General features: G+C 57.3%; 7 protein-coding genes across 16 annotated transcripts; 5 read left to right on the top strand and 2 right to left on the bottom strand.

The window, feature by feature from the left end:
* Window positions 1-122: 122 nt before the first annotated feature.
* Window positions 123-1,615, top strand: H310_09009 (hypothetical protein; the record flags this gene model as incomplete). 8 transcript variants are annotated; one of them, XM_008874953.1, is made up of 5 exons in its annotated part: window positions 123-770; window positions 824-904; window positions 952-1,122; window positions 1,170-1,484; window positions 1,548-1,615. In XM_008874953.1, 4 exons carry the CDS (start codon window positions 123-125, stop codon window positions 1,419-1,421), a joined length of 1,152 nt encoding a protein of 383 aa, XP_008873175.1. In that variant the 3' UTR covers window positions 1,422-1,484; window positions 1,548-1,615. The 8 variants fall into 8 exon arrangements, with proteins under 8 accessions (XP_008873175.1, XP_008873174.1, XP_008873181.1 ...); XM_008874952.1 differs by having other exon boundaries at window positions 1,170-1,615; XM_008874959.1 differs by having other exon boundaries at window positions 952-1,484.
* A 17-nt stretch (window positions 1,616-1,632) lies between these two features.
* Window positions 1,633-4,636, top strand: H310_09008. Of its 2 annotated transcripts, XM_008874951.1 has the most exons (5): window positions 1,633-1,969; window positions 2,017-2,466; window positions 2,527-2,625; window positions 2,672-2,805; window positions 2,854-4,636. In XM_008874951.1, exons 1-5 carry the CDS (start codon window positions 1,669-1,671, stop codon window positions 4,612-4,614), a joined length of 2,745 nt encoding a protein of 914 aa, XP_008873173.1. In that variant the 5' UTR covers window positions 1,633-1,668; the 3' UTR covers window positions 4,615-4,636. The 2 variants fall into 2 exon arrangements, with proteins under 2 accessions (XP_008873173.1, XP_008873172.1); XM_008874950.1 differs by having other exon boundaries at window positions 2,017-2,625.
* Window positions 4,637-6,729: 2,093 nt separating this feature from the next.
* Window positions 6,730-7,444, top strand: H310_09007 (hypothetical protein). The gene is made up of 3 exons (XM_008874949.1): window positions 6,730-6,996; window positions 7,052-7,173; window positions 7,221-7,444. Exons 1-3 carry the CDS (start codon window positions 6,756-6,758, stop codon window positions 7,338-7,340), a joined length of 483 nt encoding a protein of 160 aa, XP_008873171.1. The 5' UTR covers window positions 6,730-6,755; the 3' UTR covers window positions 7,341-7,444.
* A 1,137-nt stretch (window positions 7,445-8,581) lies between these two features.
* Window positions 8,582-12,347, top strand: H310_09006 (the record flags this gene model as incomplete). Of its 2 annotated transcripts, XM_008874947.1 has the most annotated exons (9): window positions 8,582-8,710; window positions 8,757-8,879; window positions 8,932-9,366; window positions 9,413-10,090; window positions 10,158-10,277; window positions 10,326-10,469; window positions 10,513-11,181; window positions 11,247-11,637; window positions 11,710-12,347. In XM_008874947.1, exons 1-9 carry the CDS (start codon window positions 8,588-8,590, stop codon window positions 12,345-12,347), a joined length of 3,321 nt encoding a protein of 1,106 aa, XP_008873169.1. In that variant the 5' UTR covers window positions 8,582-8,587. The 2 variants fall into 2 exon arrangements, with proteins under 2 accessions (XP_008873169.1, XP_008873170.1); XM_008874948.1 differs by lacking the exons at window positions 8,582-8,710; window positions 8,757-8,879 and having other exon boundaries at window positions 8,983-9,366; window positions 10,525-11,181.
* A 1,169-nt stretch (window positions 12,348-13,516) lies between these two features.
* Window positions 13,517-13,804, top strand: H310_09005 (hypothetical protein; the record flags this gene model as incomplete). Its single annotated transcript, XM_008874946.1, has 2 exons — window positions 13,517-13,590; window positions 13,648-13,804. 2 exons carry the CDS (start codon window positions 13,517-13,519, stop codon window positions 13,802-13,804), a joined length of 231 nt encoding a protein of 76 aa, XP_008873168.1.
* A 349-nt stretch (window positions 13,805-14,153) lies between these two features.
* On the bottom strand, window positions 14,154-15,143 carry H310_09004 (hypothetical protein). Its single transcript, XM_008874945.1, has 2 exons — window positions 14,635-15,143; window positions 14,154-14,589 (listed from the first exon to the last, which is right to left on the bottom strand). Exons 1-2 carry the CDS (start codon window positions 15,133-15,135, stop codon window positions 14,185-14,187), a joined length of 906 nt encoding a protein of 301 aa, XP_008873167.1. The 5' UTR covers window positions 15,136-15,143; the 3' UTR covers window positions 14,154-14,184.
* Window positions 15,144-17,325: 2,182 nt separating this feature from the next.
* On the bottom strand, window positions 17,326-22,152 carry H310_09003 (hypothetical protein). Its single transcript, XM_008874944.1, has 12 exons — window positions 20,987-22,152; window positions 20,663-20,915; window positions 20,498-20,605; window positions 20,243-20,400; window positions 19,915-20,182; window positions 19,663-19,853; window positions 19,257-19,619; window positions 18,842-19,189; window positions 18,544-18,788; window positions 18,064-18,488; window positions 17,678-18,008; window positions 17,326-17,622 (listed from the first exon to the last, which is right to left on the bottom strand). Exons 1-12 carry the CDS (start codon window positions 22,134-22,136, stop codon window positions 17,389-17,391), a joined length of 4,074 nt encoding a protein of 1,357 aa, XP_008873166.1. The 5' UTR covers window positions 22,137-22,152; the 3' UTR covers window positions 17,326-17,388.
* Window positions 22,153-22,282: the final 130 nt, after the last annotated feature.

Here is a 22,282-nt window from a genome sequence, read left to right as displayed (position 1 = left end):
GGTGGAACTTTCGTCTTGAAATGTGTTCATTGGAGGAGCCTGGAAAATTCGACTGAATTTCAGCAAATCAAACACGTGCATGTCCATGTGCATGGCAATCTCGACTTGCGATGGAGGCGACGATGGAAGACCTACTTGGGTTTGCCAGCTTTGGCAAGCGAAAGCGAAGCAGCGCATCGAGAAAACAACACACCAAAGCTGCCAAGATCGAATACGTCCCAGAGCCCATCGAGGTTCTGTGTGGAAAATCCATGCCGTGCTTGAGCCACGATACCCTGGGAACAGTTCTGGACTCAACGGCAGCTGAGCCTCCGGCGCTGCTCCTCCTTGAGCTCGCCGAGGCGTTGAAATCCCTTCTCAGCGCCAAGCAAAATCTCCACGACAAACGTCTATCCCCAGCGGAATACCGTGTGGCGCGTGCCCTGGCGAATCCGTGGGAATCGTTGGGGAAGTGGAAATTCGTCAATCGGTCGGCGATGAAAATGGCCGAGCTCGACGCGCGGCTGAACTTGACGAGAGAGTTCATTGCGGATGGCCATTTGTCCTTTGTCGACTTATGTGGCGCCCCTGGAGGCTTTTCAGAGTACCTGGCCTTCCGTGCCAACTACCGCGAAGTCCGTGGCCACGGGATCTCGCTTCGAGTGCCGGGAATGTCCCACTTGAACTGGCAGCTTCCGCCGGCGGTGCAAGACGTTGTTTCCGTATTGTACGGCGCCGATGGCACGGGGGACTTGTACAAACAAGAAAACATCGAGCACTTTGTCCACTCGGTACGACATGGGCAACCTCGATGAAATCGGACTCCAATCGTATGGAATTGCAGGTCCTCGAGACCCATTCAAGTGGCGTCAACTTGGTCGTGGCAGACGGAGGCTTCCAGGACGCGAGGAACCACGAAAACCAAGTACAGCCTTCGCTCACAGCTCGTTGGCCTCATGGCACAGTGAGTAGGAGCAGGTCATGCATCGATTGGTGTTGTGCGAGGTGTTGGTCATGTGCCGCGTGCTTCGGAGCGGCGGCCATTTCGTTTGCAAAACATTTGAACTGTCGTCGACGTTCTCGCTCGGGCTCCTCTGGGTCCTCCACCACCTCTTTGACGAGCTCATGATTGTAAAGCCCGTGGTACATCCGCCATCTAAATCGACCATTGCATCGACGATCTCGGGTAGACCAGTCGGCCAGCGAGCTCGGAGCGGTACGTCGTTGGAAGGGGGTGGCGGTTGTTCCAGCCCCATCAAGTCATTTCGCACTTCTCCGCCCTGCATGCTGCATTCGACTCGAGTCCTCCAGGAGCGGTGGTCAAGTCGGCTGAGCTGACCAAAGCCCGCGCCTTCCTCAACTTCGTTCAACGGTCGGGGATTGTGTACGAAGGCCGCGCATCGCTCGCCAGGTTCCTCATATCGCTTGTGCGTGTTGTGTAGCGTCGCCGCCAACCAAGTTGACGCAATCGCGCGCATATTGGCCTTTACAAACGACATGGCCAGGTGGGTTGGTTCGACTCTCAGTCACTGATGCCAACGACTCATGGCAGCCTCGATGCCTTGCAGGGACGTAGTCAAGCGCGTCGAGATGCGCGACGTCTTGACCCAGTGGGGGTTACGCCCTTGAAATAGATTCCTATTCTTACCATCCCTGAATCCCGTGACGGCATGACGAGGCTTGACCTCGATGGCCCTGCCGCTCTGTAACTTGACTCGTGCGGGCGGCGGCGACAACAGTCGTCGCGCATGTGCGTGGCAGACTGCCCCAATTCCATTCTGCAACACATCATCGTTCGACTGGGCTGCGATCTGCTCTCAGCACCACAGCACGAACTGGCGCTGCTGCGGGTTGGCTCGTCTCGACGTGGACGGCGTGGCGTTCATGTGGAGCATCTTTCTTGTGCTCGCCGTGGCGTTTTCTTGGTACTCGAACATGGTCCAGGAATTTCAGTCGAGTGTGGACGACCTCCACGATATTCCCACACAAGGTAACGCGTCGTGCGGCACACGATGGCTCATCTTCGTGTTCGTACAGCTCTTGGCGTGGTTGTGGCCCGGCAAAAAAAACACGTACTTGGCCGTACTATCCACGACCCTCGCCGCATCTGGGTCATCCTGTCCATCGTGATCGAGATCGGCGTGTTCAGCTACGTTCCGCTGCAGCTCATCTTGTACGACATCACGACGCCGTCCCCTACGGACGTCGCATGGGAGTATCAAGTCGCCAAGTTTGCCGCGTTTGCCGCCGTCCTCGTCGTCGACGTGTTCCGCCCCCGCCGCATGGAGCGTGTGCTGACCCACGTGATTCGCCCGCTCGTGTACGATACGGGCTACACGACGATCCTGTACGCGATCATCGACATTGGCGCGTGCAGCAGCGACATGGACTCGCTGACATTTCCCGACGGGTCGACGTGCGCGCACCCCGAGCGGTATTGGCACTTTGTCGTAGTCGCGTCCATGTCGTTTGCCGTGTTCTTCTGGCGTACGTCTGCATGTTTGGACGATGACGCACGAGGAGTCGGTCACTGTCTGGACAAACTAGGCACGTTGCTGTACAAGATGCACTTTAGCGACCAAGTGTTTGCCGTGCGCTTCCGCTTCCAGACGTCGTACTATACCCTCATGACGTACTGCCGGACTGGTACGCCTGCATCATCCTCTGTCGCGGGCTCACGAGGTCGCTCTAGCGTGCTGCCTCTTTTTCATCACGATTCAAAAGTTTATCTTGTACGTCGACGACAACCTGGTGTACGTGGCCGCGGCTCTCGTCAACTTTGCCATGTTTTACCTGCTTCTGCGGTACAACTACAAGCATCAACCGGTGCGAATACATGTGGGGCGATCGCTGCCGTGGCTGACGTTGTCGTAGTGCCTTGGCGTGGGTAAGCTGCTCAACACGTTGCGCAGTGTCGCGTTTGCGATGTCGTGCTACTTTTCCGTGTACTTGGGCGCGTTGTCGGTGTACCACATTGCCCGTGGCACGCCCATTGACAAAGACCTGGCGTCGGCGGAGGGCGTGGTGTCGTGGTGTGTGCTCGCGATGTCGTTTGTGTTTTTGGGCGTTGTGTGGCGGATAAACGACCGCCGCGCGAGTCTGTTTGAAATCCCAAACATGTCGCTCGAAAAAGCGCTCGACCACCCAAACCACCGCGTCAAGGCCGTGGCGGCCGTGTCCTTGACGCTCGAAGATCAATCGCAGTGGAGCGTCAAGTACAAGGCAAACTTGGTCGCCAAACTGCACGACAACCTTAACGTGCTTGACCATGACGACCGCGACATGACGTTGCTGTACACGTGCCAGGCCATGTGGACGCTCTGGCGCAACTACTTCACCATGGCCGCGGGGGTCCACGAAGGCAGTGGGGCGTCGGTGTGCTTGCCGTTCGGGCTATGGGAAGCTACGAGTCGCTTCAAGGGCGTGCAAAAGATGCATGTCCAAGCCAAAGTGGCCGACGTCCTGCGCGAGAAATTCTGTTCGTTCAAGCCGACGGGAGGGCTTGTACTGAAACACCTCGTCGACAGCATCATGACAACCCACACCGCCATGCAATCCAATGCGACGATGGAATTTTGGTCGTACAGGACCGACCCCGTCTCGGACGAACGGCTACGAAAGATCGTCGCTGTCGTTGTCGACCTCGTCCGGTCGACGTACGCCAAGACGCGGTATGCCGCCGCCAAGATTCTCCATGACATGTACACCATGTCCGCTGTCCAGCTGACCGACGTCACGATGATCTATGTGCTGTGCACGATGGTATCACGTCCAGACGGCGCGCTCACGATCCCGACAGCCCGAACCTTGTGCAAACTGTACGCGCTGCACTGGAAACACTCGGATCGGTCCAAGCCCCACTTTGTCGAGCGGCTCAACATGCAGCACCTGTCGCAGTTTGTCGCGTCCCACCGCCACACGTTGGAATCGACAGTCCTCGTGGGCGGCGTGATGCAAATCCTGTTCGATTGCACCAAGTGGATCGAGCACAAGCAAGGGCGAGAAGACCCCGCGGTGCACTTTAGCGCTGCCTTCATCGCCAACTTGATCCAAGCACAGGCGCACGTGGCACACAAGGCCACAGTCGGCGTATTCTTTCTCGTGGATGACATCGTGATGTCCATTCGCGCCACGTGTCTGCGGCACATGCAGCGGGTCGACGCGATGCGAACCCTTCGCACATCCGCCACCAGGGTAATGCACACGGCCCGCGTGGTCCCAGAGGCGCCGGTAGCCGGGCCAAGTCTTCGCCCTGTCCATCACCATCTGATCCACTCGTGGGGCACAGTCACGAAGCAAGCGACAAGAGCCCACCGCCTCACCCTCGTGGCCCCAGCTGTCGTCGAAGCCGCTCGAAAGCGCTCGCAACTGCGGGATTCCATCCGGGCTACCCTGACAGCGCTGGTCGAAGAAGGGTACGACAGACGGGTGGCCGCAGATGCCCTTTCGTCGCAGTCATGCTTTGGCCTGGTGACAGCCATGCATGCGTGGATGCGATACCCCTTGGTCGTCGAAGAAGCCCTGACCCACTTTGCCGAGGGCCACGTTGCATATCTCGTGGACCTGCTCCACTCCAAGATCCAACACAGCGCAAGACCGAGGCGGACATCACGCAACCTCATGCCACCTATTTAACCAATACTGCCATCGTTCTCCATCTCGTTTCACGCGCACAGTCTCGGCAGATCGTCCTTCTTTGATGCCATTGCGACAGAGGCATGACGTCGCCTGGGGGTTTCGACAATGGAAGTCGAGGCGTTCGTCGTAGTAGAGATGGTTTTCTTGGGGACCTCGTTAGAACATCACAGCATGAACGCTCCATCACAGCAATCGAGCGTCTGTGCTGTGGTCTAGTCGGGCGGAACATTCCATGCTGCGGCGAGGTTGGTGCGCCGCCTCACACACGCATGATACTGGAACGGGGTGTGGAATCAGTGAGACCGCGTCAATAGCGTCGGTCGGATGTTGGTACCCTTGCGAACCACCACGTTGGCCATCGTAGAGTTGTTGCGCCGAAATCGCCACAGGACCAGGCACGTGGTCAGCAGCGCCATCCATTGTTCGTGCAGACCGCTCATGTTTTCGTGAAAAGTGGCAGCCAGAGTCGCCTTGTGCTTGACATTTCGTATCGCCTCCTCTTTGAGTGTCCATGACACGGCCGTCGCTGCTTTGACGCGACTTTTCAAATGGTCTAGCGCTTCGTCGACACCACCGAGTCGGGGACGTGGCAAGTCGCTGCGGTATACCTGCGATCTCCAACCGATGCGCGCGACAACCGTTGATACACGACGCCAAGAACCACGGGGGCATTGCTCGCCACCCACGACAAAACAGTCCCCCCGTCGCCGAGGTGTAGTCGTTGTCGTCCGAGATGTGAAGGATGGACAGCCCGAACCAGTGGATTGAAACATAACGCAAATGCAAGTCGTGGAGCGCCTTGTCCACGCCGAAGCAATGTTCACACCAACGTTCACAGTGAGCAACGCCGTGCACAACCAAGCCACGGCGCACCTGTTGTTGTCTGAAGTTGTTCCGCACGAGTTGACCGTGCCTGTTGCAGAATAACTTGTCGTCCGCGTACCGAATGACTGTGATGTGTAGGAGGCTTCCATCCCGGTCGTCTGAATGAACTGGATCCGCCGGGGGTCTTGTATCTCATGCCCGAGGATTTGCTACTGTTGTCCCGCCACGACCACTCCAAGTACTGCGAGCGACCAGGCAGAGGAGTACTGTGCAAGGAGCGCACATGGCGTCGGGATGTCGTGGAGGTCCAAGATGCTCATCTGGAGCCCCTGCACCATGTTTGTCTCCCATAATGGAAGAACGTCAGCCAGCATGAGAAAGACAGCCCAGTGTCGCGTCGCTCAAGTCGCAGTATCACCAGTTGGCGCTGTACGCTTGAGGGAAAATGCTTGGCTCATCGAGGCACCGACGACCCGTGTAGCCCGCAGTCGCCAAAGTGCGTCAAGTTGCATTGGGAAGGGTCATGGTACGGCTACGAAGCCATTTCGTCCGGCTGGTTTAAGTGATCGGGGGGGGGGGTATGCATACAGTTCTTGAGCAGATACCACGTATAGATTGGTTTTGTGGAGCATAGCACATTTGTGTACAACTCTGCAGTTACGAACTCAATTCCAACTATAACATGGATCAACTAGGAGGCCCAAACTGCCACCCTCTTTCGCCCCTTCAACCCGCCCCTTGCCACACGAGTACAGTTGAAGTTCGACACGACGCATCTTCGTCAGCTGCGCGTGATCCTCGGAACGTCACATTGCGTTTGTCGATACGTACGCTGACGTCGAGCACGTAGTGCGTTCGGTTTTCTCGTCGGATATTCCCGTGTGGATGATGGATGCACGCGCTCAAACATTGCTCAAATCACCGCGAATACCGAGTCCATCACCAGAACATTGTAAAACACAACGTCCCTTGATGATTTGAGCTCTTGGTGGCGCCTTCCCAGCATAATGGCGTACACACAGGACACACCGCTTCGCGTTTGACGATTCTAAACAATTTCGGTTGCCGCCACGCAAAGGCGAAGCACCGTCGAATGCACAAATACACCAGCAGCAAGGATTCCCTTGCATCTCCCTTCAGTGGAGGAGTCGCTGCCATCTCGTGATGTCGGAGGATTGTGATAGAGTAACGCTTCCAAGTTGAATAGTGTGAGCACAACACTGAATTAGTGTGTACCGGTTTTATCCGAACAATTGCAATGGTATCCGGTCGGACATTTTACAAACACGTCGATCGGCATTGCGGAGGCCGCCATGGACAGCAAGAAGATCGAGAAAGCTGTGCAGTCTCACTTGGAGAAGCTGCAGGAACGCATGCCTCCGATCTCGACAATCCCGCAAATGCCCACAATGCTTCGGGACTACGCAAAGCTGCTCAACAAAACAGCGTCGGAAGCAACGGCCAAGGCATTGAAGTCAGCCAACATACCCGCGCTGTCCAGAAGCCAAATGCCCGATGAGCCGCTAAAGATCGAGCAACATTTAGCTGCACTCCGTACATTTCGACCCACAGCACACTTTGTGCTCATGTGCTACGTTCCCTTTTGTAGATGCTGCCAACTTGCGAGCACAAGCTGCGTCGTGGACAATGTGCCAGCACGCGTTTGAGGCACCTCATCTTCGCATGGACTCTGTGAACGAGTCGTTGACGTTCTCGATTGAAAATATTCAGGTGTGTGTCCACGTAGCTCCTCCCAACGTGACCACATCGTGTTCCAGGAAGCTATCCACGTGACGAAGAATGTCCATCGGCACTTTCGCGACCTCGGCAATACCTTGACCGACGACACGTGCTTCTACCGCGTGGTCGAAAGCAAGGACGTCGACGGCGCCTCATAAACGTTGTGAATCATCAAATCGATTTGGCAACACAACGATCTGCCCGTAGGTGAACAGGGACCACAAAACGATCGTTGGCTACAATGCAGTGCGAACCGAATGGGTAGGCTTGTGTGGACGGCTAGTCTCTTCACCACACGGGCGCCACCTCGCAACGGCGGTAGCTTCCGCCCGTGGACGCACCGGGCAATAGCATCCACGAGGACCCATGCTTCTCGTGCGTTGCGGACCTTCGCACAATCTTGTCATTCCATTGTGCCCTCTCACGTGTGTGGCGCCGTGCGACTCACCACCGCACGCATCCTTCTTCGACCATCATGACGCCTGGCAGCCTGGCTACATGTTTCATTCGAATTTCCTGTGGTATTTTTATTGTGCCAATTCATATACAAATACCTACTTTAAATAGAATGTTAGTTTTATTAATTTGATCGGTGACTGCGTAAGATCTGGTGCTGTTGCCGACGGCCATGCTGCGCACATGCCGGCGCAATGACTGGGCGGCGTTCGACCGACTGCTGAGCAATGCATCCCCGCTGCATGTACCTGGGGAAATGGAAACAAGCCCGTTGCCACTGCCGTTCTCCGCGCTTCCTGACGACCCACTTGAACCGTACGTGCCTTCACGAACCACCCTCCCTGGAGGACGACAGTACTGGAGTCGCGACGACAAGCTCCAGGCTCTCGTGACGTGGCGCGCGTGGAAGCAGTTTGTTCGCCATCGCGCGAGGCTGCGGCGCAACGTGGTGTGGATGATTGGTCGGCGAAGCCAGGCTTGGTTTTCGAACTGGGTACGTTTTGTCGCGTACCGAGCGAGGAACCGACTAAGGGTGGCCCCGGCCATCGCACACGTGAGCTACAGTTGGAATCTCGCTAGTAAACGCCGCGCGTGGATGACTTGGTGCCGTGCATCGACCCTGGAGCGCATTAGTCGAAGCCATCGCCACTTGCTCCAGCGACGCCATCTCGCCACCTTGTGGGGGGTTTGGCTTGTATACAACCTGAACACCCAGCGCAAGCGCATTCGGCATGACATGTCGCTGCATTTCTTCGTGGGGCGGATGTGGCGACTGTGGAAGCACGGCTTGCGCCTACGGGCTCACCGTCGCCTCCAGGTGTCGTACATGATGCAATGGAGAGCCAAGACTCGATTGCGGGCGTGGCATGCAAAGGCGTGTCATTCGAGGAAAATCGAGATCTGCTTGCACCGGTGGACGGGCCACGCTACCTGCGGCATACTTCGGCGCATGTGGCAGGCGTGGCTGTCATTTGGAGACTGCCGCCGACGCCATAGGGATATTTTGCATCGCGCTGGACGACTGACCGTCCAAAAGTGGTGGCTACGGTGGCAATGTGGGGTCAAGGCCAAGGTACAAGAACCAACTTGCACCCTGAAGAAGCTCACGAGATGGATAGGTCTTTGCCAAAGAGCGCCGTGCTGTGGCAGCCCAGCATTTCATCCGAGTCGTCTTAGCCAGGACTTTACAGCATTGGCAGCACGGTGTCGCAGCTATGCATGCCATCGATCTGTTTTGCCAGGTAGATGCGTGCGCCTTGCAGAAATCTGTCCCGGTTTACACGTTTGCGATAGAATTTTTCACGCCACACCGTGTTGGCCAGGACGTGGCACGCACTTGACGCGATGCTCCGTCGCCGCGACGAGCAACTTCGCCACATGTCGTGGTTTCGAGCGCGCCGACGTTTGTCTCTGTGGATCGAGCGATCGCTACACACAAAGAAGCGCCTGCGTCGGCTGGAGCACATGACCCACACGGCGTGGACAGCCATGCGACGTGTTCGTGGCTGGATCGAGTGGCGCCAGGCACTTGCAGCCCGCCAGCGAATCCATGCTGTCGATGGGATTTACACCGATCGCCTTCTGTTCAAACTCGTCGCGCACTGGAAAGTGTTTGTGAAGCGCACGCACCGCGTGCGGCAGTACATAGCGGCTACCCACAGCAAGCGTGCAGCACAGCGGAAAAGCCTTTGGTTTCGTGCGTGGAAACGACAAGTCGTCGACAAGCAGGTAGCAATCTTTGGGTATCAAGTAGTGAATATCGCTCGTTTTCTAGCGCCAGAGCCTGCGCGTAACCTACTTGCGCGACCAGCACAACGTCATGTCGAAGCGGCGAGTCCTGGTGGCGATAGACACGTATCGACGGTGGCAGCAGCGGCAACGCTATTGTATGCAACTGGCCCAGCGCCACTATGACCGGTTGCAGCGCACGCGGCACCTCCCCCTTGCGCTGTTTGAGTGGCTCGCAGTTCTCGAAGACGCCCACGCTCTGCAGCACTTGTGGATGGCGCAATATCGCGAGATTCATCGTAAATGGACGCGAAAGCTTGTCATGCGACTGTGGCGGGATGTTGCGACGGGCCAAAAGAAAGCTCGCGAGTGCGCTATCCGTCAACTCAAGGCACGCGCCGCGAGCTTGCTGCGCGCATGGAAATCGTACACTGTCGCCCAGCACGTCCGCCGTGCGCACTTGTATGTGGTGCAGCAAGATCAGGAGCACCGGCGCCTGTGCTTTGCATGGATGGAATGGCGAAACCTCACATGCAGACTACGTGCGGCGAGAAACGAATGCCGGGAGCGGTACATGCGGTATCGCCTCGTGGGCCTACTAGCATGCTTTGTCGCGTGGGTGAGGCGATATCAAAGCCGGCGTACGTTATGGCAGCAAGCAGTCGCGTTTCGCTTAATAACTCTGCGGAGAGCTTGCGTCTTGGTGTGGGCGCGGTGGCGAGGGGTACGTATCGCGCATTGAAGATGATTCAACTCGTTTGACCGTCACGCTTGTGGCGCGGCTTGAGTAGGTGTTTGCCCACCGACAAGCACGGCAAGAGCGAATTCTAGCCATGGCCCGCTTCCACGAGCATCAGCACATGCGGCACCATTTGAAGGCTTGGAAGTGGCGAACGTGGGCCACGGGTCAAGTAAGAAGCTCGCAATGGAGTCGATAAGAGTGACATGAAGGCATGCAGGTGGTGCAGCGCCGTCTACTTCGAACAATGGAGCTTGGCCGAAGAGCGTGGCAGTATTGGGCCAACGCGTCGTCGCGGCAGCGCTATATTCGTCAAATCCTAGCCATTCAATGCAAGGAAGTGTATCGTCGCCAGCTCCATCAGGTATACACGCCAAGCTCCCCTGTCGTTTACGGTGATTCCTTAGGGGGTGCGGCAGTGGAGCGCCCACTTCAGCCAAGCGCAGCAGCTCCAAGCATGGCAAGGCCACATGGTACGCCTGGCGGCGTCCAGACGTTGGTACTTTCAATGGCGCGCGCTCTTTGAACATCGCCAAATGACGTTGCAAGGCATTCACTCCCGTCGCCTTCACGTCAAGCGGAAGTGCTGGGTGCTGTGGAAGTGTCTGGTCGCTCAGTGCCGCGCCACCAAGCGGGCCATGACTGGTGCCGCCACTTGGCATCGGCACCATGTACAGCACAACGTGTGGCTGCAATGGCATACCTACCATACATGGCGCACCGAACGCACCAAGCAGTATCGTCGCGCCACGCTACACTTCGAGCGCCATCGCTGCAAAGCCGCCGTGGCCAAGCTCCATGACCTGTGGTACTTCAACACGTTGATGCTGTCCGTCCATCAGCACGTGGCCCGGCAGCACGTTGTTGCGTGGGCAGCGCTCGTGAGACTCAACACGTTTCGACGGCAGCGGGCCACCGCATCGTTGGTGCACATGCATCAGTGGCACGTCCGCCGTCGAATTGCGTCATGGCACAATCAGGTTTCACTGAAGCGAGATCTGCGGCATCGATTGTATGTCGGTAGCCGCCGCCGCCGGCAGAATGTGCTCGTGCAGGTGTGGCGAGTGTGGCAACAAGTATTGGTACTATCGACGGCGGTGCTGGCACTTCATGAACGCACTCATCGTTGTTTCTTTTGTAGCATGACACTGCACGACAAGGCTACAGCGGCATGCAGGCCGGCCAACGCCGCGGACTTCGGTCTTGGCGCAGGTTTGTGCAAACCAAGCGCTACGGCCATCACGTAGCTGCAATCGCTGCAAAGCACCATCGTGGTGTCACCCTTGCGGAAGGGTGGCGAGCGTGGCGCCGGCACTACCACCTGCAACAAATAGCCGCTCACGTGATATTTCACCGCCGCGCCACGTGGTGGGGACAATGGGTGAAGGTGCTGTACGCCCAGCGGCTCTGCACACGCGTCGAGTTTACACGGGTGGCGAGGTTGTTTCGGGGCTGGAACGCTGTCGTTCGACTCACGATGCTTGCTCGAGTGGGGTTGTGCTGCGTCCTAGAGCGTGCAATCATGTCCAAAGGTAGCCTCTTCGTCCAGGAGTCCGTCTCGACGACGGCTACCCTCCTCGGGTGAATTCATGCACGGTGTTTAGTGCTGCGGCGTTGGAAGGTGGCGGCCACTCAACGCTACAAGGTTCGCGTGGCAGTGCTAAGATGCAATCGCGAGGTCGTGCGGAGTGTGTTTCAAGCGTGGTTCCAAGGCGTGACCGTGCGCTGGCTACGGCGATACCACGCCACGCGGCGGTGTCGAGCCTTGGCTCGCACGTTCTTGCGGCGGTGGTTTCACGCGGTGGGCCTTGTCCGAATGCAGACGAAGCAACAGCAGCGGGTGCGCCGGACGGTGTTTGACACGTGGGTGGGGGTCACCTTCGTCCGTCAAGTCATGTCAACGATGGCGGCGCGACGCCATAGGAGATGGATGTGGCTTGTCGTATGGCGGTGGAAGCACGTTGTCACGGTCCAGCAGTGGATTCGACGTGCGCAGCTACGACGCGTCCGAAATGTGTGGACGGCGTGGTTTGCCATTGCTCAAGAACGGGCGACCCAAATTCGCACGTACAACCAGCTGTGCCGCGTCCTCGAGCGCGAGCACGTCATTGAGCGGTCGCTCGCGTTTGAACAAACGATGCGGATGAAAAACGACCTGCGCAGCGACCGCGACCTCATGAAACGTGTCGTCCGGCGGTGGCATCACAACGTGATGGCGTCCAAGCAGTTGCCCGCTTATTAAACCTACTGAACCTGTGTGCTTCCACCACACGATCTGCATCGTCTTCGTCTTGGTCCGAGAGAGAGATGTCACTGACTGCAGAGGGGCACGTTCGGAGGATTTTATCAGCCACGTGGCGAAGCACGTGTGTTGACGAAACATGATTTGATCTGAGTGTCAACGTCTGCCTCTCTCATGGCAAATCGTCGTGGGTGGAACTTGACGCGGACGGTTCTTTGCGTCAAGGTTGTTGCGGCTGGCAAGAACAAGAACGAAGCGATGATGACTAAGGACGACATGACTTTGGCATCGAATCACCCACACACCCTCTCCCACCTGTACGATATCCCACTTGGAGACACCGACATGACGCGGCCACGCAGGCCTCCGCGATCCAAGTTGGTCTGAGCACGACGCTGTACACTACCTAAAGGTGGTTTGGTGGCCCCAACGATTCGATGGCATGAGAGGCCAAGCGCCGCCTTTACCAGCCTTTTTTCTCTGCTCGCGGTAGGTAGTTGGACGAGCCAACAACTACCTGTCGTCAGCTTGATCTTTTCGTGCTTTGTCATCAATTTGAACCTGATGGACAGGCGCATTGCACATACTCTGCACAATCTGAGTGGGTGGAAAGAATGGATGGCGGGGGGAGGGCGCCGTGTAGACGTTGTGGATGATACCACAAATCCGTCGGGATGTCCCCCTCGCCGCCCGTAGAGGGCTCAAACGCTCAAGACGTTGAAAGGACATGCGCAAACGTGATGGCAGCTGTTGACGGGGGCTCGCATACACTGAAAGGATGACGGCAGTCTAGGACGCCCACCAGCCGCACGCCTCATGCTGTCGCCACACCACACAAGAAATGAGCCAGGGCGCGGGACACATCCTCGGTGTGTCCAGCATGAGGGCGAAGAGCCCTGATTCGTGTACAGGAGCGGCAGGGGCGATTCGCCTTTCTCCACGGGTCACACGTTGTGTCGTCCAAGAGCGTCTGGGCATGTCTCGGCATGAGATGGATGATGTCGACATCCTGTGGGTGGTGCGTATGTTCTGAAATGTTCTCTCGCACCAAGCACGTGGCAGGAGGAAGTGCACGACACGTGATGCCCTCATCCGTTGCAAGAGTTGCCCGCTGCGTGACCACGTCCTCGACACGTTGATTTCATGGCGATCATTTTCCAATTTGAACCATGCAAGTCCTTGCCATCGCCCTCGTCGCTGCCTCTTCGGTTGCCCAAATCTCTGCCGCCGATGTCGGCGGCATGTGCGGCGGCATTGCGGCCATCCAATGCGACCAGTGGCTCATGTGTAAGATGAGCAGCAACAAACCCGACGCGTCCGGCGTGTGCCAATGGATCCCCACCGGCAAGGAAGGCGCCAAGTGCGGCGGCATTGCTGGCATCAAGTGCAACACGGGACTCAAGTGCAAGGTCCCGACGACCATCCCCGACGCGTATGGCACGTGCGTGAAGAAGTAGAGTCTCGATCTATCGAGTCTAGCTGCATATATGCCAAAACAAATGTGCAGAGTCGAAATTTGCCGACGTGTTTTGCACGCACGCCAAAATGACAGTGCTGGCCGAAGACAACCGCTGCTGCCACTAGAACCATGACGCAGCAACTGCAGGCTCATTCAACCCTTTCATGCGCGCGGCCACTCTGCCTAGGCAATGAAACCTGAGATAGCTGGTTCCGCATGCCCCGCGCGAGGACGTCATCTTGTACGAAGCACAAAATGTAAGAGCGTTGTCTGGCAGCTCAAACAACCCTGCGCGCGCCATCCAAGTCGGAGCCCTGCAGCCGTGCCAGTGGATGCAATCCCGTGGCGAGGATGTGAAAACGGAGCAAGTTACAGCTCTTAGAGCGACGACGCCCCAATCACGTAGTTCAAGAGCGACCCGATGTGCTGGATGCGGATTTCGACCTTGTCGCCGGGCTTGAGGTAGAGCGGAGGTTTTCGCGTAAACCCCACGCCTTCGGGGGTGCCGGTCAGGATGACCGTCCCGGCCGGAAGCGTCGTGTCTTGAGACAGCTGGCTGATGAGCTCGGCCACGGAAAATACCATGTCTTTTGTGTTGGAGCGCTGGACGACGACGTCGTTGAGGATGGTTTCAATCGTGAGGTTCTGCGGATCGGGGATGCCTTCAGGGGTCACGAGCACCGGCCCGAGCGGACAGAACGTATCGAACGACTTGGCGCGACACCACTGTCCTCCTCCCATCGCGTTGCCTTGCCACCGACGCGCAGAAACGTCGTTGGCGCACTACGTCGACATGTATCATGAACTGGAGAATGGATGGTCCACTACCGTGTAGCCCGCGACGAATTTGAGCGCGTCCTGCACGGACACATCCTTGCACGGAGCTTTCAGCACGACCGCGAGCTCGCATTCGTAGTCGACATGGGAGCCTTCGCGCCTGGGGAGGACAATCGAGGTTTCAGGGTCGGCCACCGAATTGATGTTCTTGTAAAACACGACAGGGTAGTTTGGAATCGGCATGTTGGTTTCCTTGGCATGGTTGCGGTAGTTCAGACCAATACCGATGATCTGAGTTGGCACGAACGGCGCGAGCACGCGTCGGACCTCGGCAAACTGGGACGTCAGCGCTTTGGACCCAAACACGTCCTTGCCCGTGATGAGCTGCGACTGGTACGTGCCTGGGGCCGGGGCTTGGCCAATACGCTCGTTCCCGTACGCATCGAGGAATCGAATCAGCTTGGTTGCGGCGGCAGACGTGGTCGACATCCCACGAACTAGGTAGCCGAGCTTTGACCGTGCAGCGAGGCACAATGGAGTGACGACTGGCATGCCAATCCAGCTCGACAATGCCCACAGATGGTGGGCAAATTGTCCGGATAAGGTATGCGGATGATTGAGTCATCTAGTACAACCTTGTATGAATAGTAGACTTGGCATGAAGACAAACTACTATTAATAGTATGCAAAGTCCGCCCGGTACGTATTAATTCCGAATCCCGTGGGGTAATTCTAAGGTGTGGTGAGAAGTTCCAACAGAGAAAGGTGTGTTGTTGTGGACGATGGCACCTGGAACACGAGCCAACTCGACCCCGCCTGACCCGCACTCACGCGGCGCTTGTGTCACGGGGAAGGCGGCAGTACGGCGCGTCGTACTGCCGACAGCAATGGTCGGGTGCGGCTATTGCAACGGGAGGCTGAATGTGATACCGCACTCCCCCAAGTGAACCGATTTCAGTTTGCTGTGGACTACGCCTGCGAGATGTTGAATGGCAGCGCACGTGGACGATAGACTAGTTTGTCGACCAGTCAAGTCGTGCATTTCAGTTGAGTCGGATCAGGCAAGAGTGCGCTGCTTCAAATGCATCTTTGGGGGACATGATGAAGCAGTGCAACTGCCGAGCTACGTCCATTCTCCTGCCGCTTCCAAAGAGTTAATGCGATTACGACGCGGACCGTCGTCGTTTCGTTTGATCATTGTTGCAAGAGCACAGAGTCGATGGACAAAACCAGGTTGATGTCACTTTGTTTATGAGATTGTTACTTGGTCACATCTCGCAGTTCGTCCAGCAACATTGGGGTCCATGGCAACGACGGAGTTGTTCTTGCCGAGGGTCTTGGCTCGTCAACCACAGCGGGCGCGACCGCTTCTCCGTTACGAGGCTGTATAAGAGCATCTCGATCGCCGAACGTTGCTGCTTGTGCTATTGACGCGCTCGAAGAGTGGGCTGGGCCACACCTCTTGTCTCCTGTTGTGCCAAGGCCAGCACGCATCGGTGCCACGCAAAAGCCGCCGACTTGATCGCGCGCAGTTTTGCGACGTCATACATGTCCTCGTTGGTGGCGACAAGGAACAGCTTTATGCTTTTGGCGAGGCATCGCTGCATCATTTCCACCCGAACGTAGCCATCGCACGTGCGATTTGAAGCAGTTTCAGTGTGTTGTGAGCCATCCATTGCTCCATCCGCTTGCCGTTTCCAGCTACAAATGTACATTCGTGTCTGGCCGAAACACGCATCGCTTTGCCGGGTGCAACAGTGTCGAAGGTCTTCGTCGATGCCGTGGGTTGGCGGTAGCGCCGCGCGTACGACTCGAGCGCAACAATCTCCGTGGTGTGGAATACTCGCGAGACGCCCCCTTAAAGACGCCGCTCGCAAGTCCTCGAGCCACACCGGGGCTGCGTCCTTGTATATCGTAGCGATTCGCGAACGACCTTGTGGGGCATGGCGGTCACAGGGAGCGCCGTGAAGAAGGTATGGGCCACCGACGTGTTTGTGAACGTTGATGGGTGCTGCACGATTGAGTCGAGCGCGCTTACCCAGGGCAACTCCATCACTTGCACCTGGCGCTCCCAGTCGGCTTAAGGAAGCGACGGACGCTGGTCTACATGGCACGAAAGAGTCACTCTAGAACGGGATCGGTGGCCGATATGGTCAACTTGGACGATTGGCGCCATCGCTTTGGTCGATGATGCAATCAACCGACAAGACTCGAGCCCGCTTTCGAGTGCCTGAACCAACTTGTACTAGCCACATTCTATCCCAAAGGACAAGTTCAGGTCGTGCCGTGTAGTCGTCGTGGCGTCCACTTGGTCCGGCGCATTCAGCTTGCTCGTCCGCTTGCAACGTCAACGGCCAGCTGCAAACCCATCATGTGGGCGCCTTCCAGCATCACACGCGTGTTCATCACAGGCGCGTGGCTGCCGACTTCAACGAGCCCTAGCATTTGAGCGCAGAACACCTTGATGCGCCATTATGAATTGGCGCCAGACGTGCTTGTCCGAAATGGCCCATTTCGCAACTCAGCATCCGTGAATGAAAGCCGTCACGTCGGTGTGTTGAGTCTCGCGACAGGACGTGGGGCAGCTGGCCATCTTGGATGGCATGTTGTTCCTCTGCTTGCTACGCTTCGCTGTGCCGAGAACGGCGGCGCTCTGCCCCCTACTCAATTCTTCTCTACGGGTGGGCCGTGGAGGAAATCGTGCACCTATAGTGCGATGCTGTCGGGGTGATAAACCAAGCGCGACAGTATACAACGGGATGGATCCTCGCGTTGTTAGGCTGAGACTGACTGACGATGCACGTTCTACTTTGGACTCCACATCCCGAGCCGCGTGTCGAATTGCATGCGGAGGAACTTGTAGTATCGAATGAGGAGTCGGTGGTCGTGCTGCTTGGCAAGCTCGTCGACAAGGAGCACAAGGAGCGGCCACACGCCCAGCGCGAGCCAAAAGTACCACGGAATAAACACCACAAACGATTCGAGCGACACGCCGTCGTCGCCGACGAGGCCCCCGGCCCGCCACACACTCGCGCCAACCTGTTGACTCACCGCGTGAGCGATTTCCAAATGAGTTGGTCACAACGCACACTACCTGGAGGACCACGAGCACTGCACACGTCCACATCCACGAATGGTTGCGGAACGGCGACTCGGAAAAGATGCTGTACGACCGATAGTGGTGACTAATGCTGCTAAAGATGCAAAACCACCCCATCGCGAGCAACAGGAACGCTTCGGCCCGATCCAGCGCGGCCATGATCGCACGTGGCCGCGGGTGTACGAACAAGTCGGGACCTCCGTTCGCATAGTACCACCACGAGTGGCTGTCAGGGCCGACTGCCGCGGCTTTGGCGCGATACTGCAACGACAGGCCAAAAATGAACTGAAACACAAAGTTGACAAACACTGCCGACGGGACGTATCTACCAGCAAGGATCGAATCCAACATGCGCAGGCGACCACGGATCGATGCCGTACCGGACAAGAAAGTAGACGGCGAGCCGGGCGGCATCGTCGCTCCACGCCGACGTCTCGTTTTTTCGCGGCGTCCGAGTCATAATGTGCTTGTCAGGCGGCGACGACAGCAGCGACAAGCTGACCGCCGGCACGACGACCCACAGCAGCCACAGAATCGACATGCACCCGAGGGACGCGACTTCTGGGAACGGCAGCACGTACGAAAACAGCACGACCGTCGCGACGAAGAGCTGCATCACAAAGATGTAGTGCACGAGCTGGATAAAGTTGGTCAGCATGTGCCGCCCCAGCCGGATCAAGTCGACGAGGATCATCGGCGACACTCGCGTGTTGGAAAAATTGCGCACAGTGAACGAACACGTGAGCGTGTTGAGCATTTGGCTCAATTCCATGTCGACGTCGGAGAAGACGGGCAGTTGCGCGCCCTGTGTGCATCGAGGTCAGGACGGACAGTCAAAGAGTCCGAGCGCAAGCGAATACCTTGGGGAGCTCCGTGTCGAACAACGTGTGGGGGCTGCCTTCCAGCGCAACGGACAAGTCGGCCTGGGCAAACAACGGGACGTTGCTTTCCCGGAGAGACGTGCCGACCCCCAGGACGACTTCGTGGTTTTCTTGAAAGATTGAAATCATTTCTTTGATCGTGTCGGGGGTGCTGTCTGTATACAGCGACACGAGGAGCGGGACGTTGTCGACGAGCTCCAAGTGCCGTCGAATGGCCGCCGTGCCTAGAACGCCGTCCATGCTGCGGACAAAACGCACCGTTCCACGGAGGACGTACCATGGGGCAGCCGGGCCTTGACGTCCCAATCCGAGTAGTTGGATGTCATTCGATGCGGATCCGGACCGTCCGAGTCGCGGAGACTTATGGCGCAGTTCCAGTCCGTTTCGATGCCCATTTTCTCGGCCAGCAGCTTGGATCGACGCATGTTGCGTGGGGAAAAGTACACGAATCGAATTCCGCACGCCGTCACGTCTTCGATGAGCCCGACCATGCCCTTTCGCGGCTGAACGCCGGACGCCACCATCCCGAGAAAGATCTGGTCTTCCTGTAACTTCCACAGGTCCCGGTCGTGGTTGCCTCCGACGCCAGTCGACGATGCCGTCGTGTGGTGTTTCGCTGAGCTCGCTACAGAGAACAAAACACACCATCACGCGTCGAACAACTCAAGCGGCGGCCGTCCCCATCAACGTACTGGGAGAAAGCGCAGCCGTCTGCTTGAGCGCGTCGTTTGAACCGACGGAACCGACGCCCGGTGACACGAGCGGCGTTTTGTGGTCGTCGAGATCGTCGTCTGTGTGGATGCTTTCTTCCACGAGAAAGAGCGGCGGGAGTTTTGTAAAATGGTCGGCATCGCTGAACAGGCCATTGCACTTTTGCGCGACCGGCGCGTACGTGAGCGCAATACAGTCCAAGTCTTCCACGCGCCATTGATGGTACATGTCCAAGATCAGCCGCCGCTTGTCCTTGGTTAACGGGCAAATGGATTTGCCATCCCAGAATTCGCTGCACTGCGACACTGCTAGCGACGGATGGCCTCGGCTAAGCAGTTGATGGCCTACAGGCGACGACATGAACAGCTCTCGGCGACAACGCTGTACCTTGCGACCGCTTATCGAGCACGACCGTCGAATACAAATGCGTCTTCAAATGCCCTCGAAACCGCGTGTCGTCCTGGCCTTGGTCGTGGTGGTCGCTCGTGTGTTCTTCGTATGCGAGGCGGGGGGCAATGACATGGATGCTCTGGCGTCGGTTGAAATGGGCCAAGTCGTCGACGCGGAAGCCGATCGCTCTACTCAGCCCGCATGGTCCAAACTCAGCACTCCTTCCGTCAAATACACGAGTTGGTGTACTTGGCCAAATTGAGGAGATGCCGCGGGTACGGCAGCAGCCGCACATAGCCAGACAGTTGCTGGACACAGTGGAGCAGCTCGCGGTGCGGCAACGACGAAGCGTTGTGCGCTTCGTAAAAGGGCGCGGCCGACGCCTCATTGCTCAAGTGCCGCAACGAGTTCAAGTATTCCGTCATGGGATCTTCGCAGTCGTTGAGGAGAATGGCAAGGCCCAAAGGTTTCAAGCTTGGTAAATGGACACGCCACTTGGGGTCTTCAAATTTCTCGCCTACGACAAAACGTGACGTTCGGGATTTCACACCAACGACGACGATGGCGCCAGCCTCACCGGTCGTGCACAGCGGTTCCGGGTGTAAATCCAAGACTGTGTTGGTATCTTCGTTGAGAAGAAATACTTCTTCCGCGCACGGCACTTCTTCACACAGCACGTCGTCGTCAAAGCAGCACAGCATTGTCGTGCTTCCAAGGCGCTCCAGCAGACGCACGCTAGCTCAAAGCAAGCGGAGTCAGCCACGCCACTGTGCTGGAGACCCTGGGCTCTCCACGACGCCAGGGACACTGTGTGCTGGGTGAGCAAACTCACCCCGAGTACGGAATCGTCAGTTTGTTTTTCTTCCCGTTGTGATATCGCGTGCGGTGGGCATCCGCACAGTCCATGACGCGAAACTGGAGCGTGAGCCAGAAGTAGTACCTACGCTCGGCACTCGATTCCCACGGGCCATTCACTCACACCGCCATGACAACGTACCACGATCGCTCCACGGCAAACGGTCGCTTCGTCTTGCGCAAGCGCGACTGCTCTCGCTCCTCCACGTCGTACACGTCCATATCGATGTCGCTGTCGAGTCCGGCCGCCGCGTTCGGCGCGACCTGGGTCGTTGCTTCGCTCTCGAGAATGGCTTCAAAGGCGGTGAGGAGGTGCGAAGTTGCAGCGACTTCTCCCATGCACCACACGAACGGCGTATGCAATGACACGAAGCACAACATGACGTCGACCAGCGCTACAACAGTCATGACGGAGCGTCATTTGTGGGATTGCCGCCATTGCCGAAATGCACAAAGAGGTCCGTACCGAGGCACACGTGGTTGATCACGTGGTGCGGTGGCTCGGGGAGCAGCATCGCCCGGACGGCGATGCTGCAGAGAACGATGACCGTGATGCCGAGACACAGCATCGATGCCAACGACTTGCCGCCAACTTGCAAGGTTTGAATGGCTGTGCGAGGCCGTTCGACGTTGGTCATCGAGTTGACCACGTCCTGGAGCACCGGCGTCTCCTCCATGACGTAAACGTGCATGTCTCCGCAGAGACTTAACACAATTTGTGGCTGGAACGTTGCATTGCTGCGCGTGGTTTCGAGTGGTTGGGAATGAGCGGTCGGAATCTTCTCTCCACGGGCGTACGAGATGGACGAATTCACGGACGACGAAGGATCGGTTGCAACGCAACAGGACGGCGAGCTAGATGGTGGCTGGTCCAGTGGCAAGAGCCTAACGCGGCCGGGCGCGACATCACCGCTCATAAGGGCCACGACGTCGCCTTCAACAAGAAGGTTCATCGGGATGGACTGCCATTTGTGGTCTCGATAGCACGCCACGCAGCAAGAAGACGGCGCGAGAATGCTGTCGCGCTTTCCTAGAGGCTTCACAGGCATTGGTATGTGCGGAGACGTCGGTTGTGGAGGCGGCGTGGCTTTGCACAGCACTTTGACGGCATAATGGACACGCTCGGCGACTTCGCGGGACTCTCGACGGTACAGCAGCATGTTCAAGAAGCCGTTAAACACAGCTGCGAGAAAGAGAAAGATGCTTTCAACCAGGTCAGCAAAATGTGATGGTTCGTGGGTCGCCTCAATGCGGTGTTCGCGCCAAGCAAACTCGGCCAGGCGAATGCACGCAGAGAGGAACAACAGCCACATGGGCGTGTCGACAAAGCCGAACCAGAGCTCACGATGTCCGCCCTTTCGCTGTCGGTCGAGTTGTTTCTCAACAGCGGCCACGAGTTGTTGCCTGGCGTCAAGCGTCGTCAGTCCAAGCGAAACCTTGGTTGTCGACGACGGGGCCTGGAACGGAATCTTTGGTGGGCTTGTGGAGCCAGGCGCTATGGGAGGTCTTGCACTGGCATCTGTTGATGGCGTATCGGTTCGCCACAAGGACGACAAGTTGCTGCGAAGGCGCAGCGATGCCGACTTGTCTAGCAGCGGCTCTTGCTCGCCTGACATGAAGCCGTGCTTGGAAGCAATGTATCTTGTAAACTATAGAGGTCGTCCATTCATGCATTTTCTAATCGTAAACCGATGGCATATTATTGGTTTTAAGAGAATATCCAATCTAACGGGATTCGAGTTATGCAGTATTGGCACAGCCC

Source organism: Aphanomyces invadans (genome assembly GCF_000520115.1).
Source record: "Aphanomyces invadans strain NJM9701 unplaced genomic scaffold supercont1.19, whole genome shotgun sequence".
Classification (NCBI taxonomy): domain Eukaryota; phylum Oomycota; class Saprolegniomycetes; order Saprolegniales; family Verrucalvaceae; genus Aphanomyces; species Aphanomyces invadans.
This window is presented reverse-complemented; position numbering and strand designations above follow the sequence as displayed.

What these genes read in the sequence shown, in the direction of transcription:
- H310_09008 (XM_008874950.1), top strand. Translation starts at nt 1,669, where the DNA reads ATGGCCCTGCCGCTCTGTAACTTGACTCGTGCGGGCGGCGGCGACAAC. An exon ending in CCACGATATTCCCACACAAG is followed by an intron (nt 1,970 to 2,016) that starts GTAACGCGTCGT and finishes GTGTTCGTACAG; the next exon opens with CTCTTGGCGTGGTTGTGGCC. An exon ending in CATGACGTACTGCCGGACTG is followed by an intron (nt 2,626 to 2,671) that starts GTACGCCTGCAT and finishes AGGTCGCTCTAG; the next exon opens with CGTGCTGCCTCTTTTTCATC.
- H310_09007 (XM_008874949.1), top strand. Translation starts at nt 6,756, where the DNA reads ATGGACAGCAAGAAGATCGAGAAAGCTGTGCAGTCTCACTTGGAGAAG. An exon ending in GCAACATTTAGCTGCACTCC is followed by an intron (nt 6,997 to 7,051) that starts GTACATTTCGAC and finishes TCCCTTTTGTAG; the next exon opens with ATGCTGCCAACTTGCGAGCA. An exon ending in TCTCGATTGAAAATATTCAG is followed by an intron (nt 7,174 to 7,220) that starts GTGTGTGTCCAC and finishes ATCGTGTTCCAG; the next exon opens with GAAGCTATCCACGTGACGAA.
- H310_09004 (XM_008874945.1), bottom strand. Translation starts at nt 15,135, where the DNA reads ATGCCAGTCGTCACTCCATTGTGCCTCGCTGCACGGTCAAAGCTCGGC. An exon ending in AATTCGTCGCGGGCTACACG is followed by an intron (nt 14,590 to 14,634) that starts GTAGTGGACCAT and finishes ATGTCGACGTAG; the next exon opens with TGCGCCAACGACGTTTCTGC.
- H310_09003 (XM_008874944.1), bottom strand. Translation starts at nt 22,136, where the DNA reads ATGTCAGGCGAGCAAGAGCCGCTGCTAGACAAGTCGGCATCGCTGCGC. An exon ending in TTTGCCGTGGAGCGATCGTG is followed by an intron (nt 20,606 to 20,662) that starts GTACGTTGTCAT and finishes TGCCGAGCGTAG; the next exon opens with GTACTACTTCTGGCTCACGC. An exon ending in GCCGTCTACTTTCTTGTCCG is followed by an intron (nt 18,009 to 18,063) that starts GTACGGCATCGA and finishes CCTTGCTGGTAG; the next exon opens with ATACGTCCCGTCGGCAGTGT.